General features: G+C 35.8%; 1 protein-coding gene and 1 pseudogene across 10 annotated transcripts in view; one reads left to right on the forward strand and one right to left on the reverse strand.

Annotated features, from left to right (window-relative positions):
- Window positions 1-21770, reverse strand: part of Zmynd11 (zinc finger MYND-type containing 11) — a 90605-nt gene that overhangs the window by 31202 nt on the left and 37633 nt on the right. For 7 of the 10 annotated variants that reach the window (XM_026412100.2, XM_026412126.2, XM_026412108.2 and 4 more), the window contains 2 exons: window positions 11043-11202; window positions 1004-1165 (listed from right to left, as the gene is read on the reverse strand). In XM_026412100.2, coding sequence (XP_026267885.1) covers window positions 1004-1165; window positions 11043-11202 — 322 coding nt within the window. The remainder of the gene's footprint in view (window positions 1-1003; window positions 1166-11042; window positions 11203-21770) is intronic. The other 3 variants (XM_077802308.1, XM_026412169.2, XM_077802307.1) reach the window with 1 other exon arrangement.
- LOC113199909 (large ribosomal subunit protein eL15 pseudogene) lies at window positions 16264-16864 on the forward strand (annotated as a pseudogene).

Raw genomic sequence — 21770 nt, forward strand, 5'->3', positions numbered from 1 at the left:
TTAAAGAGACACTGGGAATACAAAGCCACATTGAGGGAAGACAAAACCAGTCTGGACTCTGTATTTTGCTCACTATTTTGCTTCCTATGCTGATAGGAAGTTTTTAATTGATGTCAAGGCGGGGGAAATAGTGCAAGCAAGTCTTTGGAAGATTAAATGAACATTTAAGTTACTCAAGTATTATAAGACACATTTGCAAACTGAGCTCATGGGTAATCTGGGAAATCTGCACAGTTACAAATAGGTAGTTTCATAAAAACAAATACAAAACAATAGAAGTTGCAATCAAATAACTGTACTCATTACTCAGTGCCATATGTAATGCTATGTTTAGTTCTTATGCATCACTCAAATACAGACATACTACATTCTGCAACCAACAGTCACGGCATGTATATTCTTCAGTGGGGAAAATAAATTAATATAATTGTGCAAAGCACCTATTTTACCTACCGGGCAATTCACTTTGCTTTAAGTAGTCAGAATTCTTTATATACAACTGTTTCATCCCTCCACCCTCCAAATAAAATAAGCAAAAAAATAAGCTAACTCATGATGACAAAAATAAAGGCAGTATTACATGAATATCAAATGAAAGGAGATAAAGAATGCTTCCAACAGTGTGCCTTTTGCTCATGTGTTCTATGAATAACATAAATTGTACAGTATATTATAAAGTAGGTATTGAACAGATCTCGGTATGCTATTTCTTATTTTGAACGGCAATCCATTAAAGTAGTCACATAATCTAGAGGAAGGTGTAAAGAAAGGGAAGAAAGTATAATTTTGTGATTACAACTTTCTATAACCCACACCCTGAATGGTATGTGTTCTGTGATGTCATTATGGGTGCTCATGTTCATTTACCATCATTTCAGCAAATAACCCCCACCCCCCAGTACTTCACCATTCACCTGGCAAGACCACCTGGGGCATCTTTGTGAAGCTATTATTAATGAATTTCAACCCTCTGACCAGCACATGAAAGCTCATAGGTACTCACCCTGCAAACTGGGCACTGCCAGTGACTACTGCTGTCTCTAAGCCTGAACTCATCAGACAAACACTTGGAATGATACACACGAAAACACAGGTCACATATCAACACCTCTCCAGGCAAATGGCATTCAAAACAATACCAGTCATGATTTTCTGTTTCCCAGTCCTACAAAAAATACAAAATAATTTCGTATGACATTTTGTCAATATCTGCAATGACTAAGAACAAAATTGAAACTGAAGTCCATCAGAAGTTAGGCATTTTAAACAATTTTAGACATTTACTATGTTAAAACAAGAGGGAAAATACCTAGAAACTTACTTCTTTAAAATTTAAATTCTTTCCTAAACAGTATTAATATTCAGAAATACCTTAAGGTGATCTGATAATAAACCAATCCAAAATGAAGTAAGTCCAAAGCCAATCCCAGATCTAACAGTATCTTTCAGTCTTAAATATAATCTAAGAAATAATTTCTTTAGTAAGCTGAGTACCCCCATCCAACTTGTAGCTTAGTATTTCAAACAAACAAACCTTGTTCAGTTCTGCTATTTAAAAATTGTATAATAAGTTCCTGGTACACTCTATGAACAGAGAGAAGAGTAACAAATGGTGATGCTCACTATTCTTATCTTCTCATCCATGGTTTTGGATATTTTACTGAAAATAACCATTAATCAGAATATCCACGTTCTGATAGGTTGCCAAATTTTCAGGGTCTGTTGAATTTGGAAAAATAGAATGAAAATGTGAAACTAAAGGTTTAATCACATTGTCCATAAGATTACCACAGTAAAAAAAAAAAAAAAAAGGAAGCAGGCTAATTTCCTGCTGCAGCCTCCTGGTTGTAAGAGAACAGGGCTGCAGCACAAGGTGCTCCTCAACTGCGGCTCCTCACACAGCCAGGACCACGGCAGTGTAGCAAGACAACTGTGAGAGGTTCTCCTGCATTAGGGTCCATGCTTTATAAACACCACTCTTAGTTTCTACTATAATTAAGAGTGATGGACCTAATCCTCAACCTTCTTTTATAGACATAATCACCAAATGTGTTAGAGAGAAGCCCACGGCACACCCACGGCCACTTCCAGTGGGGACCCTCACTCCACATGTGGTTCCTCACTCCACGTGTGGTCTCTGCCATCATTTTTCTTTTCATAAATCATTATCTACACTGTTTCCAAAGTGGTGCAGCTTTTTCATCTCCTCCGATGTCAATATTCCCCCAATAAATGGGCTTCTACACTGCACTCAGGAAACAGTGACTTCTTAAGCAACTAGGTCCAAATATACTGCTGACCGTATCTGAGTGCCAGTCACTATTCCTTCAAAAGGATGGAGAATCACTAATGTTCCAAAACTTATGTATTCTAGTCCACATCCAGAGCCACAGTAGTAAATCCTGCAGGAATATAAGCTTTGTTTTGCTTTCCATTAAGAAATTGGAGGTCTTCACTCTAGCTACTTGCTGCAGATGTTTATACTTTGCAAACTCACTTTGGAGGAGTAATTCAGTTGGACTATAATCATAAAATTTTGATTTTTATATAAAATTCTGATTGTGTATGGTAGAAAAAAATTACCCCACAAAGTTTGATCCAGTGGCACCATGCAGGCACGACATATGTATGTGGTGCTTGGCAACGAACACTCACTGGTGCATCTGTTTTAGATAGCTCATAGGTACCTTCCATTTTAGCTTCTTCAATTTTTGTTTCAAAATCTTCTAAAATAAATTAGGTTTTAGTAGAGATAAAATACCTTGTTATATTTTTAATTAACAGAACTCTTCCTATGTTTAGAACAAAGTATTTCAGAATATTTTCATCATAACTGTTTACAGACATCTTAAAGGATTTTGGAAACTGCCCTCGTCCATCATTTGAATTTTTTACACCAATTCATCTTTATGTGATGGTCAAGATGATAGTTACTAGGAGAACTAAGGGAAGGAAGGGCTCAGCTCTAACCTCTCCATATCCCCTCCTGCTTCTTCCCACCCTACTCTTCCCCCCATCACCTAGGAAAGAAAATGAAAATGGATCTGTTTTGATGGGGTACTTAACACTAGGCTTAGTGTTTCATAACAATTATAGAAATGAAAGTATAATTTGCATGAAGAGCAGAGCCATTTAGATATATATATTTATATAATGGCACATAACTAATTCTGTTATCTGATACAAAAGAAATTATGAGTGGGGGAAGGCAGTGCTAGTCACTCTTTAAATCATGGCAATAACTGTTCAGAATAATCATGCAAAACTGACTTCAAAAGTTATTAGATTCTGAATCCAGGTCCAAGATATAAATGCTAGGGGCACATTTATTGCAAGCCAAGTTGCCTGCAGTTGGCCTTTTGATAAAGGTAAACCATTTACGTAGTGCTTTTGACTAACTCTTGCTCACATGTACCAACAGTCTTAGTTTGTATTTTTAATGGATTCTACCAGATGTCACCAGCTACTCTAGAAAGCTTGCTTTAATAGCATATGTGAAATGCTACTTGAGAACAAGAAAGCTTTCACAAAGCAAACCTACTAGCACAAAATTCAAAGCTAGAAGCAGTGTAAAGATAGTACAATTTTAACAAGTCTATCAAGAGTTAACTAAGCAAGCCTGAAGTAAGATAGAAATGTATTACAAAAAAAAAAAAAAAAGGCAGAATCAAAATAAAACAACATAGTGCAAAATTTAGTTCACCTTGTGTGAGGTTGCTGTCCTGGAGAAAGGCTGCATACTGTAGGCCTTTCAAAATAAAAACAAAATAATCTTGGTCTCTACTACAATTTTGCTCAATATCAGGTAATATACAGGGATAAAGGGATTTCACACATAGTCAAACTGTTTATTATTTGCTTATGGTTTATACTGTTTTTCAGATGACATTGACTGATACTCTACCGACGTATAATTACTTGAGAAAAGACAGCAGCATGCACACTGAGGAGTCAACAGAAGAAACTTCCCACACTAACATGAGAGTCACAAATGGACAGAGAAAATCACTCTCTAGGAATTCATGTGCCCTGAAACCTATGATATTAAAAAATTATTAACAAATAAATTCAGTGTTGTCACACATTTGCACAATATCATGAATGTGTGTCTCATCTGAAACCAGTTCATACTGGATGTTTTGGAAACTGGAGTGCTGACAGTGAGTGGTGCACCCAGCGCCTCACCACCCTGTGACATGCCACCCTCAGAACCTAGCAGGGAAATGGCCACCATCCAGCAGCACCTACTGCTCTCAAAGTCTCAGTCATCCATACAGCATTTGGGTTAAGACTTTGGAGCCAGACTAGTTGCCCCGCCACTCATGGCTGTGTAATCTTGGGCAGAATGCTTAGCTTCTCTGTGTATCATGTAGTACCTAGTTTATAGGGTTTTCATACAGATCAAATGAGTTCCTGTGTATATATCTGTAGAAGAGTGCCTGGCATGACAGGAGGCTCAGGAACTGTGACCAGTGCTACAGCCTATTTAGTGCACAAAACAGGAACTGACCAGTCAAACATGAACCATGCTCATGACCACATGTGGGTGCACTCCTTTCCCCAGCACTTTAACATGCACCATCACATCTGATTTTCACAACATTTCTCTAAGTTAAGTAGAACAAGAAATATTATTAACTCTAGTTTAGAGATAAAACTGAAGCGTGGAAAGACAGTTGTTCCCTCACGTAGCAAGGGGGGGAGGATGTGGAGAAGGGTTGAGTGAGTCTCTGAGCTCCCATCCAGCACTTCAGCATCCTGAGGCTGCTCACCTCTCCAGGTGGCTTCCTAGATCCACCCAATGAATAGTTGAACATTTCAGTACCAAGATGTATTTAATGTAGATATGATGTAAAATTTATTCTCTGCAATTCTACATTTAGTTAAATTCTATTAGCCAATGAAGTACTCATTTGAAGAGCAGAATTGAATGGTTAAATATTTCTAGTAGTTTAAATATAATTTATCTTTAAAATAAAAATCTTATATAACATTCTTTAGTGAAATAGAATTCAGACAAAAGAAGAAAATAAAAAGAGAAAGAACTCACACACATGCACACAATCCATACAAGTAGGAAAGAAGACACAGGATAGCATGACCCCAAAATGTTCTTCTGAGTAAAATGGAAATTCTTTACCAAAGCAAGAATAATTTCTGAGTATATTATAGTTTAATTTCACATAGACCTTTAGTATATAATTTGTTTCTAACTAATTAATAATCACCAGTGCTTTACTTAATAATTAGTAAATAATTATATTTTTATAACTGATATTGGGAATGGACACTTGGAAAGAATGTATAGCATAGAATATAATAAAAAGAGAATAATATATATTTCACATTTTAAAAAGTAGTATCCAAAGGCATCGCATTTTGTACTTAAGTTATTTAAAATACATGATTGAGCCAGGTGTGGTGACTCACACCTGTGATCCCAGCTACTAGGAGACTAAGGCAGGAGAATGGAAAGTTCAAGGCCAGCCTCAGCAACTTAGCCAGATTCTGTCTCAGAAATAAAAAATAAAAAGGCACAGAAATAAAAATGTAGCTAAGTGGTAAAGTGCTTGCCTATCATATGTGAGGCCCTGAGTTCAATCCCCAGTACCTCCAAAAAAAAAAAAAATATACCCATAAGACTCATTAATTGATGACAAAGATCACTGAAACAAGAAAAAAGCAAAAATCTAATCAGCTTTTTAAAAATTCTTACTTGGCCACTTATGAAATTCTTACCTCACATTTATTTTTAAGGAGGGTCTAGAGAGTGAAGACCGGTTTGATGGTAGGTCTGCCTTGATACTTTTCAAGAACAAATCAAGGAGCTATTTCTTGTTATGGTTTCATAAATGCTATTTCTGAAGTATAAGGCCATAAATTCCATCATATCTCTTATCTAAAAGATGAGAGCTTCTCTAAATTTCAAGAGAAATATACACCAAGACTTCTTTTAGATTGATGGTTTGAGTTGGCAGAAGCAAATGACAGGAAGTGAGCATGTACCTGCTCCTCCGCAAGGAGTCAAGAACAAGAGAGCATGTTTGTTTCTTTTTAAACCAATATGTGTTTTCATTAATTACACTTTCTTAAAAGTATCAAAAAAAACTTCAGTAAATGAGAAAAGACAAAAAATACAAAATGGCACCTCTTCATTTCAAAACCCGCCCCTGAGACCTGCCCAACAGAGGGGCGCGATGCTGCTCTGGGCAGCACTAACATCTCGCACTCGCCAAGAAGAGTGAACAGACACAGGTCCGAGCCTGGGAGCATGCTGCGATCATGGCAGCAAGGTGGACAGGGAGAAGGACTTTACTAAAACAAAAGTTGTGGTTCCTAAATGAACATGATTGACATGAACTATGAAGGAAATGAGACCCAGAGTGGTAGGTACATAGAGGGAGAAGTCGTTTTTATATAACAGATTTTTAAAATAACACTTTCAATTCATCCTTAACATTGGTGACCAAATTATTTAATGTCACATTAAAATCACCTGCCAAATAATTGTGTAACTTCATGCCAGGGACCTTGAGCAAAGTTGGAAGTCACCAAATAATGTTAACTGCCTCAGTTTCACAATGCATATTTGACATGCTTGACCTGCAAATGATCCACAGCTCAAGGTTAATTGCTTTCCTATATTAAATACTTTGGTAAGACCTTCTCATGTTTGGTGAGCACCTTATAGGTTGAGATCAACTCAGAAGAGACTAATTTATATTTATTACAAAAAGCTAGTAAACACAAAACTTAACTCAGCCTAGAACATGGTAAAATTCCACCCAAGAAATAAACTTCTAAAGTTGTAAGAATAAAGGGGATAAAATACGATGAAGAAATATAGCTCAAATGCAGCCATCCAGATGTATTTCTTTAGAGCGAGCAGACAATGAAGCAATCTATGAGCCTATGAAGACATGGAGCATTTCTTTGAAAATAATAAAAGGAAAAAAGTCTCCATATAACAAAATGTTGAATGGTCAGACAACACAAAGTTCCTTTCATGCTCTGGACTAATGGCCTTTTACTAATATAATTTCAAAAGCTATGAAAGCCATCTTTAAATGAACTATCTGGACCCTCAGAGTAAATGTTAATGACACATCAAAAGTTTGAGATGACCATAAAAATTTTACAGGAGTATTTCTCAGGTTCAGTTAACTTGGCATTTAAAAAACTAGGTCATGCACATACTTTTGCTCGTTTAAGGTTAATGTTTAAGTAAACCATTTAAAGTTGAAAGAAGCCTCATTTTTAATACTTTTCACTCTATGATCTCATCTGGACATATAAAAAAATCAACATGAGGACGCTTATTTCTTGCCTAATTTTGCCACAGTTTCTTCAAATGAATTCCTCTGACATAGGGAGCTACAGTGATTGAGATCAGAATCACAAAATGTTTAAACAATTGTTTTGGTCTGGTAGAAGGAATTTCAGTAACATGGGGGCATCTGCCTCTGACAGGTTTCCTCAAAGACACATTATTTATAACTATAGCCCCATATATTATAGTTAAGCTTTTATTTTATGCTTGCAGGACTTAAAAAATGAAAATAACAATGTTCAAGATATGCATGTTTTTTGATTGCTTCAAGTTTGTAAAAATAAGCATTAAAAAAAGAAAAAAGTGGTAATGGGGGAATAAAAATGTGATACCAACAAACTCTTGAGTTTCAAGCTCTATCAACTATAGCCAGTGGTGGAGAGGAGACAATTCTCTGGTCTACCTTCACCTTCTCAGCATGAAGGGAGGCGTAAAGACAAGCAGTGCCATCTCTGCTGACATGCCTCTCAGGAAATGTCACTTGGGGACCCACCAAGAGAAACAACCTTCTGCCCCACCTCTGATTCCACAAATACTGTTTTTAGAGGAAATAGAAGAAAAAGAAGAGGGACATTATTACCTATTTTTAAAATGACAGAAATGCAGAGTAAAGACTATTAAAAAAAAAGTGTTCAAAAACAAGTAACACCGTATACCCTCCCTTCAAGGCCACAGATATCTACTTGACTACTTCTTTTCTTAATTCTGAGTCAGAACGACAAGATGAACAATAACATGCATATTTCAACTTAGAAACTCACACTGTTCAAGGAATCAAAGTGATTCATAGTCCACTCCAGGTGGCGAAATTACAAAGGAAGGGGGCCCATATTCAAATGCTGGCATGCAGAATAGTCCCTGGCCACAGAGTATCTTTGTGCAAATGACAAAAGGTGACCTTTCCACAAGATGTTCTTGTTGTATACTCATTTTTATTAGAATAATACATTTTAATGTTTTGCTAGAGCTCTGTCAAATATCCAAATGTATTGCATCCATGATGTGAAAGGTGAGTCCTGGGGAGTGCGCCTCACAGGTCCATTCTGCACACGCAGGCCTCACAGTTGACACAGATACACAAAGCTGGCCGGTGTGAGATGCTCCTACTGTGCCCAGGTGATGCAGTTAATAAGTGTGTATCCTGCTAGAATGTCATTAGGGCATGACAACTGCAGCTTGCAGACAGCCCCAAGGTGGGCATGTGGCACACTGGCCAAGATAATGGAACACACTTGTAATAAGTCTCAATATTTTATAGTTATAGGTGCTTAAATGAAGATCAGGGGCTTTGTGAAGGAAAGTCTCTAAGAAATATGTGTGCTTTTCCTATACTATAAATAGGTATTTTCTTGTTTTAAGCATTTTAAATTTTTATTTTGTTTTTAATTGATAATAACTAGACATTTACAGGGTATAATGTGATGTTTTGAAACATATACATTGTAGAATAATCAAATCAGGTTAACTAACATATCTATTACTTCAAATACTTAGTTCTTTGTGGTGAAAGCATTTAAAGGTTTATCTTTTAGCTATTTCAAAATATACAATATTATTAACTATAGTCACCTTGCTAATCTACTATACCTAAGAATGTTTATTCACTCATCAAAAACCTGCTTTGCATATTTAATCTATCTATGGTTTAGGTAGATAATTTTGTTTAATCCTTAATCAAATGAAACAGAGATCAATATGCCCATATTATAGCTGAAGAATCAATGAGGTTTGGAAAGTTCTTCAAGATCACATAATTAAGTACTTAAGATAGAATTGAGACACCTGTTTATTTTACTATGTATGACCTTATCTCTTCCTATGTGTATGTGTGTGTGTGTGTGTGTGTGTGTGTACAAACACATTACATTATCCCTGAACTATAAATATTTACCTATTTTGTGGTCTAAAGACAATTTTGATATACTCAGTTGTACTTATATCATACTTGCATAGTTAGTATAAAATGTTTGTAAGAACCAATTGGAATTAAAGCTCTACACTAGTAGTTTGATATACAAGTAAAATTTCATCTAGAAAAAAGAAAAAGAAAGGATGAGGTAAATATATGCAACAAGAACATGTAAAAATGAACAGAATATAGAACTGAATGCTGTGAACATATAATAGGCTAATTATGTGCTTGTTGAATTAAACTGAACAAAGAAACTTCAAGTTGAGGACAAAAAAAGTATATGGAACAGCACAAATCTTATGAAACAGTAAAGAAAAATAAACTCACATCTATGAAAAAAAATCTACATAAACCCTCAAGCCAAAATCCTACAAATGAAGCTGGACTTATTACTGTACGACTCTAAGGAATCAACAGGTTGCATTCCTGGATCAGTAAATTTCTGAGTACTTCAGGACAAGATATTCTCCGTTATCTGGATATTTAGAGTAGGTGATGAGCTGCCAGTTATTGTTTTTGTTATCACTTGGCACCCAAAGTTTCTTGATTAGCAGCACAGCTATATTTTTCTGTAGGGAAATGCAACAGAAAATTTGCTCTCATATAAATTTACTCTACTTTTCAAGAAACTTCCAGGACACAAACCAAATGACACCAGTACAAGCAAAGGCTTTTGTCTTCTATGTTTTCTTTTTGAGAAAAACATGAGCTTTCTTTCCTGAGGCTTTGAAGCACTAATTAAGTTGATGAAACCCGTGTTAAATCTGGAGCTTTTCCTAAGCCCATGACGTATCACAGTGGCTTCTGGAAGCAGCTTCCCAACTCTCAGACTCGGCAGATTAATGTGTCTGTTGGCCCCTCTTCTCTGTAGAGCCAGGAAAGGAAAGGAATTCAAAGTTTCTAGAGAATGTTTCCACAATGAACCGATGTTTAAGATTTTATGTCATTTTTGTGATTTTTAGAAAATTCATGATAAAACAATCTATTCTCAAAAACTAATAAAATTTACATCTGTTATATTTGAAACCTATAATTTAAATGATATTCCTTCATAAAAATTAATTAATTGATTAGAAATGTCTTTCAGTAGAACATAAAATATTGCACATAAAACCAATCTTCACATGAGAAAAAATATATCTCTGTACCTATCTGTGCCTCTCAGTATAAAGTTGCAGACTGAAAAGAAATAGTAAAATGCCATTGCTTAAAAGGAGTCAAAATTAAAACTAGCCAAAAGTATAAAGAAAATTAACTTTCAGTCTTTCCTGCTTGACTTCTGTTCCGATGCACAAATCCTGCAGTAGTCAGTTAATGAAATCAGTGGCCAGGCGACTCTAACCTTTGGAAACCTTTGTATTTTACAACAAAACTCCTACTGACGTGTGGCTGCAGGGCCTGATGCCATCCAAACTGAAGGGAAAGTGCTTCCCTAAGAAGACAACTGGAGGTCACGTTCACTCTGTCTAGACAGCATAAATATTATCCTGCATTAAAACATTTTTTACTAATATTTACCAAAGAAAACACATCGGGGTGCCATTAATTGGGTGTACATAAAAAGGGCTGTACTTCTCTTCAGATTAGAGTAATATAGACAGAAAAAGCAGGCTGTTTGTAAAAGTGCATTCTCCTGGAGAATAAGTATCTCTTCTATTAACATAGATGCCTTAATGTTGATATAAGTGTTAAAATGAAAACTGTTGAATTTCTGAAAATGAATTTCTATAGATCATATCTAACTAATGTTCAAAAACTAAAAGTCTGCAACTCTAAATTTATCAAATAAAATATACTTACAATCTCATCTCCTGGTAACCAATATCCTTCTTGTTCAATGCCAGCTTTTGAACCTTTGCAGCCCACTGTGAGAGTCTCCACAATAAGACCATCTTTCACAGCTAAGCTCAGCTGGCGGGTGGTCTCTTTTGGATGCATACCGTGAACTCGAGACATATACCTGAACACAGAGGAAAAGCAAATTGAGCAATCCCTTAATACTCAAAACTAAAAATGAGTAAAAATAAGGAAATAAGGGTGATCTGTTTCTCTTCTCTCATGACTTGTATTTATTAGAGTCCAAAAGAAAGAAAGAAAGAAAAAAAGAAGGAAGGAAGGAAGGAGAAAAAGAAAGACCCAATTACATAATGTTATCAATTATCATGGCATTTTAAACCTAAATTCCTTTCTGTTTGTTTAGAGAAATATTTCGTCAACAGTCCTAAACCAGCAACTATAAATCACTGACTAGACTTCAGGAAAATGGCCCATTTAGCTCTAGCCTCTGCAGCAACTACTACTGACCCCTACTCTGCATGTTCTGAAGCTAGAATTACATAAGGCTAGAATTATAAAAGCATTCTATAATACTTTTGCTAAAAACTCAGAAAATAACAATAGAGAAAATGAGGAATTACATAAGTGGTTGTGGATATATGTGCTTCTCAACTGGGCACTGTGGCACAAGCCTGTAATCCCAGCAGCTCAGGAGGCTGAAGCAGGAGGGTTGCGAGTTCAAAGCCAGCCTCAGCAAAAGCAAATGCTAAGCAACTCAATGAGACCTTGTGTCTAAAACAGACCTGGGGATACAGCTCAGTGGTCAAGTGCCCGAGTTCAATCCCAGTACCAAAAAAAAAAAAAAAAAGCTTCTGAACCAAATAAATACATATTGGACTGAGTTACTGAAGCACACAGGCATTCCCTGATTTACAGATTTATGTAATTTTTAAAATAGAATTTCAAACATACCCTGGACCACATAAAATAGTACAGGTTTCCCTATATTCACCACCACTTAACTTTTGCTAACATTTGACTTATCTGCTTTATACCAGAACAGTATTTATACCTAACTATATAGGGTATTTTTGTTTGTTTTGATTTGATTTTTTGGTGTGGGAATGGCAATCAAATGCAGGGCCTTGTACATGCTAGGCAAGCACTCTACCACTGAGTAAATCCCCAACCTTATTTATTTAGTTTTGTTTAAGTTTTTTATCTTGTTTCTTAAAGTTACAAAGTGTTCTATATACACTTGAATTTTTGCCATTTTCTATTCCTCCACAAACAAACCTAACTGTCTTTTTTTACAATAAATGACTGGACTTCAAAGAACCCTTTGCATATCCAGATAAAAACATATATTATGAGACAAATCACACTGGCCTTGGACTTCTCTAGGGAAGTATTCCAGGCTGGAAGAGAGGGGAGTAAGGCCTCCCAGGTCCTCAAGGAAATAAGATAGGACACAAGAGTTTAGATCTAATTAGCCTGTCATTCAAGTATCAAAGCAATGATAATGCATTTTGAAAATGCATTGATGTACCTTCTAAATTCAGAGGATGAATTTTAACAACAGCAAACAAAAAAAAACCAAACCAGAAAATCCCAGCAAAAGAATTAACAAAGAGTATTTTATTTTTAGAACATGGAAGATAACTCTTTTCTGTTTAGGAGATAGCTCACTTTTTAAAACTGCCTATATTTTCTGTCAATCCAGTTAAATGAAGAACTAAGAGTAAAAGAAACAAGGGGATTGCGGTTAGAGAGCAGAAGAGAACACTGAACACTGAGCTTGATGGTGGAGGCTCTCAGGTGGTGACAGCACAGGAGACCACAAGGAAGATGTCTGGGCTTATGCGTATCTCACCTTTCCTAACCAACAGTCTTCAGATTTAAAAAATATTTTAGGAACAAAGTATATTATTTATTTATGTATTTATTTTGATTTTTTTGGGGTAGTTGTAGATGGACAGCATGCCTTTATTATTTACTTTTATGCAATGCTAAGGATCAAACCTAGTGCCTTATGCCTGAGGAGCAAGCACTCTGCCACTGAGCTATAGCCCCAGCCCCTGAAGTACACTATTTAGATTAGTAAAAGTAACCCTTGGAACACAAATACTTCTACATTATCTGAAGAAACTCATACAAAATACATCATGTTGAGAAACAGGAAAGCAACAAAAGAACAATAAAACAGAAAGCACTGTTAAATGTGAGGGGTGCCCCAAACCACTTTTGCCTTTTCAATAAAATAAAGCATCTAAAAGCCATAATTTAAAAGAATGAAGAATAACTCACACTGAAAACAAATGAGCAAAGGCAGATAATAACAATGTGATCCAAATGAAGCAGGGATCCAGGCTGCAATATGTGGGATCTGAAATCTAGGGCAAGAAATCTTTTTTTTTTTTTTTTTAAATATTCTAACTTGTTGTATGTGACAGCAAAATACATTACAATTCATATTATACAAATAGAGCACAATTTTTCATTTCCCTGGTCTTCGTGTCTTCATACATGTTCTTAGGGTAATGAGGACCATCACATTCCACTGTCTTTCCTACTCTCATTTCACCTTTTTAAAAAAGATAAACAGGGTGTAGATGGTTATAATGCAAAAACTGTAAGAAGTAAAGAAAATAACTGACAGAAATAGAGAATTATGAGACTTTAATTCACTTCTCTCAGTTCATTCTCACACACACACTCAGGCAAAAATTACACATGGATATAGAACACCTAACTAAAACAGACCCAGTTGATTTATTCTAAAAGCAAAAAAAAAAAAAAAAATTAAAAAAAATACCTTCAATAGGTACAAGGAACCACATAAAAACTGACCACAAAGATGACCTTACAGACTCCAAAAATGATACAGACCTATATTACGGTGAAATGAAAACAGATATTAAAACCAAAATTGGGGAATTCTCCTAAACAACCATTGAGCCAAAAACAGTTACCTAAAAATTGCAAAAGACTGAAAAAAAAATGACTAAAAGGCTAAAGTAGAGCTAGATAAAGAACAAAAGTCACAGAAGTAACAAACATAAAGCTGGGAATTCCTTCTTTGGGAAACGGAAAAGAGCATCACCAACTAATCTCGTCCGCAGTGCAAACACCTACACCAAGAAGTGGCTGCAGGGACACAGGCCTAAGTGATGACTCTGTGCGGTTCTATGCAAAAATAGAAGATGAAACTATGGTTTTTCTAAGAAGATTTAAGTGACTAAAACTTAACCAACAGCCTTTAAAAGGTCAATTTCCAAAGAAATAAACGAAAGATTGGCACAGAGCTTTCCTAGGAACACACCAGTGTTCATTCATGAGGTACCTTTGTCAAACTTCCAGGGATAACGCCAATGTGACTCCAACTCTCCCAGTGCCCAACAACGAAGGAAAGCAAGGACTCCAACGTAGGGTGTTAATAAAACCAGTGTCCCACAGGAACACTGATGTAAAAATTCCCAGATCAAATATTCAAATACTCAGTCTAATGTCAAATATATTAATAAATATTAATATATTCAAATATCAAAAGAATATACCATAGCCAAGTGTGAAATTCTAGGAATTCAGGGATGATTTAATAGTAAGAAATCTAATGATATAATTCACCTCATTAATAGATCAAAAATGAAAAATCATAAAAATTGATACATATTAAAAAGTGATTTAATAAAATTCAACACCCAGCCTCTAAAAACAGGAGTAAATCTTTCCTTATATTATCAGTAATATTCAAATGTATCTATTGCTATCACTTCAACACTTTGCAATAGTAATAATCAACATAGCTGAAATAGGTAAATCATATATTTAGAAAACCTTACAAATAGTTCATATGCTATTTTTAAATTCATTCTTTTTGGGTACAAATTAAGATAGTAAAATTAAAAGTATTTGTATATCAAGACTAGCGAAGAGATTTATCTATTTATTTTGGTGCTATGGGTTGAACCCAGTCCTCATGTATGCTAAGCACTGAGCTTCACCCAGTCTCAAGGTAAAAGACTGAAAAGACTACCAGACTTTGCCGGGCTCAGTGGCACATGCCTATAATCCCAGTGGTTGTGGAGGCTGAGGCAGGAGGATTGTAAGTTCAAAGCCAGTGTCACCAAAAGTGAGGTGCTAAGCAACTCAGTGAGACCCTGTCTCTAAATAAAATAGAAAATAGGGCTGGGGATGTGGCCCAGTTGTCAAGTGCCCCCTGAGTTCAATTCTGGGTACCAAAACAAAAAAAAAAAACACTGGATTTTAATTACTTAAAACAGCAATAAGAAAAACAAAATTATTAAGAAGTGACAAAAATCTGTATGAATGAAATTCTGAAATATCACTGATAAAAAGAAAAAGAAGGGCTGGGGTTGTGGCACAGAGGTAGAGTTCTCTCCTACCATGCATGAGGCACTGGGTTCGATCCTCAGCACCACATAAAAATAAAATAAAGATATTGTGTCAACCTATAACTAAGAAATGAATATTTTTAAAAAGAAGAAAAGAAAAGGAATAAGTGGGAATTTTATTATAATAAAGGTGGCAGAAAGTTTACAATGCATGGTATTGGGACAACAGGCTACCCAACTTGGGGGATGAAAGATGGAGCCCTACCTCAGTCTGTACCCATACATACATTCTGGATAGATCAGATTTAAATATCAAAAACAAAACCAAATATTGGAAGGAAAACAGTGGAGACTGTTTTCTCACAGTGGTATGAGAAAAACCTTATAAGTATGAAATAGAAAAGAGAAATGATATAACAAGAGTAAAAAGTTCACACAAAATGTGCCATTAGGAAAAAACACAATAACCAAAGTTAAAATACAAATAACAAGCTAAGAAATATATTTATAATAATATCATAAAAGACCTATCTTAAGTCCTATATATTCCTGATATATAAAGAACTTACACTGATGCATTATCCCTATCTGAAACGCTTGGGGCCAAAGGGTGCTAAATTTGAGATTTTTTTTTCAGATTTGGAAATATCTGCATACGTATGAGATATCACAAAAATGGGACCAAAGTATAAACAAGAAATTCCTTTATGTTTCATGTTCACCTGAAGTTTGAGACCATATTTATAGCACACCTGTGTTTGGACTACAACTAATCACAGGAGGTCAGGTAAGGAATTTTTCCACTTGTGCCATCATGTTGGCATTGAAGACTCTAATTTATCTTTGAAACAGGAATTTTGGGTCCAGCAGCAGCCATCAGGTAAGCCAAGATGGGCGCATACAAGTACACCCAGGAGCTATGAAGGAATAAGCAGTTGGATATATACACTTTCTTCTGAGGGTCCACTGCCAGCAGTACTGCCAGCTTGCTGTGCTCCACAAGGCTCCCCACCCCACTCGGCTGGATAAAGTGCGCAGACTGGGATACAGGGCTAAGCAAGTTTATGTCATATACAGGATCGTCTGCACCGTGGTGGCCGCAAACACCCACTTCCTAAGGGTGCCACCTATAGCAAGCCTGTCCATCATGGCGTTAACTAGCTAAAGTTTCCCTGAAGTCTTCAGTCTGTTGCTGAGGATGGAGCTGGACACTACTGTGGGTCTCTGAGAGTCCTGAATTCTTACTGGGTTGGTGAAGATTCCACATAGAAATTCTTCGAGTTTATCCTCATTGATCCATTCCATAAAGCTATTAGAACAAATCCCGAGACCCAGTGAATCACCAAACTAGTCCACAAGCACAGGGAGAAGCACAGCCTAACATGTGCAGGCCGTAAGAGTCGTGGCCTTGGAAAGGGCCACAAGTTCCTTCCTATTGGTGGTTCTCGCGGGTGCAGCTTGGAGAAGACGCAGCTACACCATTACCGCTAATGTAAGTATGATGTTTGTAAAGTTCATACCTAATGAACAATTTATGTCTGCTTAAAGGTGTTATTTGTCTGTTAAAACTAGTATGCAGATTATTTCATGAATGCTTTTTCAAACTATGGAAGTTAAAGTTCAATAATGTTTGAAGACAATATGTTGGTTTATCTTGTTTCAAATAAGATTAACTTCATCTTGCTTTATCTTATTAGGCAGTTATATGTCAGTATTTAACATATGCTCTGTGGTATAATGTCAAAGAAATTCTTTAAAAGAGGAAAAAAGGAATTTTACGTTTGATTGGTAGTATATGTTGAGCCTGTTAAATGCTCATTAGTTACGTTTGCAAAATCTATTGAACTTTTCTTATTGAGTCATTTAGGAACATACACACCATAGGTAGGTAGTAAGTAGTAGTATCTGAAGATGGCTATTGGTGAATATAATCTATTAGCATAAGTTGCTAAATGTAAGCACTAATATGTTGCTTGCTGTGGGATTTGGGAACATCTTTTATTGAGGACACTCCTCTCGGTCCCCAGTTTGCTAAGTTAGAAAGAATGCTATTGTCTTTCATTATTCCTCAATACATTTCCATCCATGGACTTGTGCAGCAGACTGATTTTTCTATGCCATGACATGCTCAAACAGCTTTAGGGCCTGGACTCAAACACAATGATGGCACACTGGGCTCAACTTTCTTAGTTCAAAAACAACTGAAGTTGGTTAAAGCAATGTATTCTGGACATCTGGCCCTATCTTTGGCTTTACAAGGATTACAAAAGATGTCCACAATGACAACAGGCTAAAATCAGGGAGCCCCTTTCACAGGGATCAGGATCAAGAGAGTGTACAGCTGAAGATCAGTTCTGCCCTAAAACACAATAGCAGCAACGGCGCCAAGAAGAGTGCATCTTCCTCACAATGACTGTAACAGCTGTTGGTCACTGGTTCTGTTTTCTGAATGGAAAGCTGGGTTTAGGCATATCAGCATAAAGAGAAAGCAATCTAGTATGTGTTGGAAGTGTCATCTGAAAGCTAAGGACCACGTGTTCACTATTTATAATAGAGGTAAATGTCAAGAAATACATTGACATTAGCTCTGGGCTCATCTGGAAAAGAGTAGGTCCACACAGGCACTGAAAGCCCAGCTTCAGATCATGCCAATGCAGGATCAGATCAAGATGATCTGAAAATTGGTAGTACATCAGACACCATCCTGGAGCCTATCCGAATCTAAAGTAGTGCCCAAACTTGGTGAATTGCTTGCTCTTTTTCTTGATCATTCTTCTATCAGTTTTTAAAAACTGATTATGTTCTTTTAAAGATAAGTTCAATTCTCACCTATTGTTCTTTAAAAGTAGATAAAAAGCGTAGATTGAGCAAGAACACTATAACTATTAAGTAAATAGAGGAGTGATGTAATTCTTTGGAGCATTTCAGTCCAAGTATATTTGACAAGATTTAAGGCTGGAAAATTCATTATAAACAAACTGTGAAGGTAGAGAATGGTCCTTCAGATAGCACAGTGTCCCAATCCACCATTAATTTTCTCAGTTCACCAAGTACTTAGGTTTGTTCCAGGTGAAGGTACTGTGGCTTAACAGTCCAGGTGAAAGGCACTCTGTTCTTAAAATCTCTCACTTTCTTCAGAATTGTTTAATCCATCCCAGGGCCTTGCCTTCTTCCAATAAAGAAGCAAAAGTAGTAGTCTGTGTTCAAGATATATTCACAGAGGCTTTCTAGTTTTCCATTTTAATTTTATTTAATAGCAAAGTTACAAAACGGTGTGTACATGTCTAATATTTCAGTATTAGATTCAATTTTTCTGAACTTTTTCAATAAACTTTCTTATTTTTCTTCATCCTACCCATTTCCATTCCTGTGATATTCCTCCTGTTCTCTGGAGCCCCAAAGTGCTCCTCTTGCTCTTGAGATATGACTTCCAATTGTTGCCAAGCACCAAGGTGCATCCATGCAACAGGCTATAAAACCCCAAGTTGCTTCATCTCCCTGAGGTAATTCTACATGTTCCAAGACAACATATATATAGAATTAATGGTAACAGCTCTGCTTACTTAACATTTTTGCAAAAGTATGAGCTCTCATGAGTCATAATTTCCTGAAAGTAATTATCTTTCAACCTTCTAGTAACAATTCAATCTCAGAAACTTCTGGCATCTCATTTGAAATGAATGTATTGGGAAATGGGCACACTAATAAAAGAACAAACATGGCTGCATCCTGTGGACCGAACTGCCACAAAACAGTGGTATGTTCTGTTAATTAAAACATGTAAGAAATGCCTAGAATGTCCTCAAGTCCTTTACAAACAGCTTTGCGCTATTCATAGAGTTGACAGGTGTAAGAGGATTTGACGATTTTGATGGTAATGCAGCAAGTTCATTTCCACTCTCTTCTGCACTGCTAGGCACTGCCCCATATTTCAGTGCCTCATGGTGCCCAATTGGCCCCAGTGGCTGGCTCGCTGGGGCTGAAAACAGATGATCAAAAATTTGTAACATTCAAGATGGAAATTTAAGCAAACACTGATTAAAATCTTTTGATGTTAAAAGATGTTTTACATATAAAAGCTATGGAAATTATGAGAAGATACAAAACATGACTAGTAAGAAATGTGGGATTTCTTCATGAAATACACATCAGAAACCCACTTTCTTCTAGCCTCTGTAGCAATTATCACTAACTTCCATTCTGCAAATTAAAAGTAAATAATAAAATGGAAAAACATTTATGACAAATATAACAACAAGCTTACAGCCCTAAAATACAAAACTAAAACAATTAGAAAATGATTTCCCCTGTTACAACAGCAAGATGCTTAAAAATCATTAATCTCAGTGCTAGTAAAGGCACATCAAGATGGCCACCCTCAATTAATCACTGCTTAAGTATTTTCGGGAAAGCATTTTGGCATTAGGTATCAAGAACTTTACAAATAATCCTACCCTTCAATAGTAATTCCACTTCTAAGGAAAAATTTGAGATGAGGCACAGGAACATAGAGAAAAATATTTCTTACATCATGAAATTTTATAGAATCAAAGGATTCACAATCATAAGTTAACTTATGCCCTCCTAATAGAATACTATGCAGCTTATAAAATTAATATTTCAAAACACATAATGGTTGGGGCTGGGTTGGGAATCCTCAGCACCACATAAAAATAAATAAATAAAATAAAGGTATTGTGTCTAACTACAACTAAATTTTTTTTTTTAAAAAAAACCACATAATGGTGTGAGAAAATGCTCATGGTATAATATTAAAAGGTATTTAAAATTCTATATATATACTTATGCATATACATATTATACAAGCATAGGGTGGGGGGAGAGAAAGTGTTTACCGCTAACAGATATAATTGATTGGGTTTATAAGATTAATCCTTCCTTTAAAATTAGAAAAACTAAACAAAATATTAAAAATTATTCATTTCATTTGAAGCAATTATGGAAGAATCAACTGAAATGCTCCAAAGCCAAGCAAAGTTTTCATAACCTTATAGGGTGAAAGATAAAATCTGTCATTCAAGTGAATCAAGAAAGAGAGCCTTGGTAAAATCCCAAGGCCTCTGGGATATTCCAAAGTGCTATATACTCAGGGCTAATCTGGAAAGAGAGAGGTCCACACAGGTACTGAAAGCACAGCTTTAAATCATGCCAATGCCTGAATAGTGAGCTGAAACTGATGGTACATCAGAAACTACCCTGGAGTCTACCTGCCTTTAATTGTATTGCCAATGGATAATCGTAGTGGACAGGCACATGAGACCTAAGAGCACACACTAGATAAGCCATCTTGTGTTGAAGGTTCTAGAGTGCTCCCAGCCTTCTTCCAAACTCTGTCCCACTCTCTACTATGCCTGTAACTGCTGACTCATTGCACATCTTCATAGTGACTCATTAGGGAAAAAAAAACAACAAAGACAGGTGAAATTTTTAGTAGATTTTCTAGTACTTGCCTTATAATTTCTGCTTCATCATAACAGCTGAGTCAATTTCCCTCATTTTGGAAGTAACTAAAAATAATTTCCAATGTTCACTGAATACAGATACAATGTATCAATTTTATGGGGATTAACAGAAACCCTTCTTTTCCATAGTTTTCACTAATAGTAAAGGTGTTACAAACACTTTTTCTTAACTTTCTGATTACTCCAAATGTCTCACTATAAAAAATTATATTTTGATATCATTTATGCAGTGACTTAATTAAAATATTGGTTAAGTAAAACATTTAGTTATTTTAAGACTAGATAAAGACTGAGATAATACTTCCATGGGCTAGGGGTGTGGCTCAGTAGTATAGTGCTTGCTTAGCATGTGTGAGACACTGGGTTCGATTCTCAGCACCTCATATAAATAAATAAAATAAAGGTCCATTGACAGCATGCATATGTGTGTGTGTATGTGTGTGTATGTGTGTGTGTGTGTATGTGTGTATATATATATATATATATATATATTTAAAGATAGTACTTAAATAACAGGACTTTTTAATTTATTTTCCTTGATACACATAGACTCCTTTGTTATAAAAAGGGAATGTTTTCAATTCAAAGTCTCAACTTCATAAGGATGAACCATACACTTTACAGCTTGCTCAAATCTTTTTACATTATTAAATTAGGCTCATCCCAAAATTTAACCAACTTTTTAAAAACTTACTTACAATTCTAAAATAATGATACAACTAATGAAAATGATTTATCTGTGTAATGATACAAAAATCACCATAGGTTCAAGAAAAATGTAGTTGATTCATATCTGAAATTGAAATATATTGTAAGTTTTATGGTCAATTTCCTCTGCAGTTGGAAAAAGCACAAGCAATACAGAGTCCTGTGTGGGGATACTCTTCATACTTTCTACTACAGTAACAATCCAA

Source organism: Urocitellus parryii, chromosome 9 (assembly GCF_045843805.1).
Source record: "Urocitellus parryii isolate mUroPar1 chromosome 9, mUroPar1.hap1, whole genome shotgun sequence".
Classification (NCBI taxonomy): domain Eukaryota; kingdom Metazoa; phylum Chordata; class Mammalia; order Rodentia; family Sciuridae; genus Urocitellus; species Urocitellus parryii.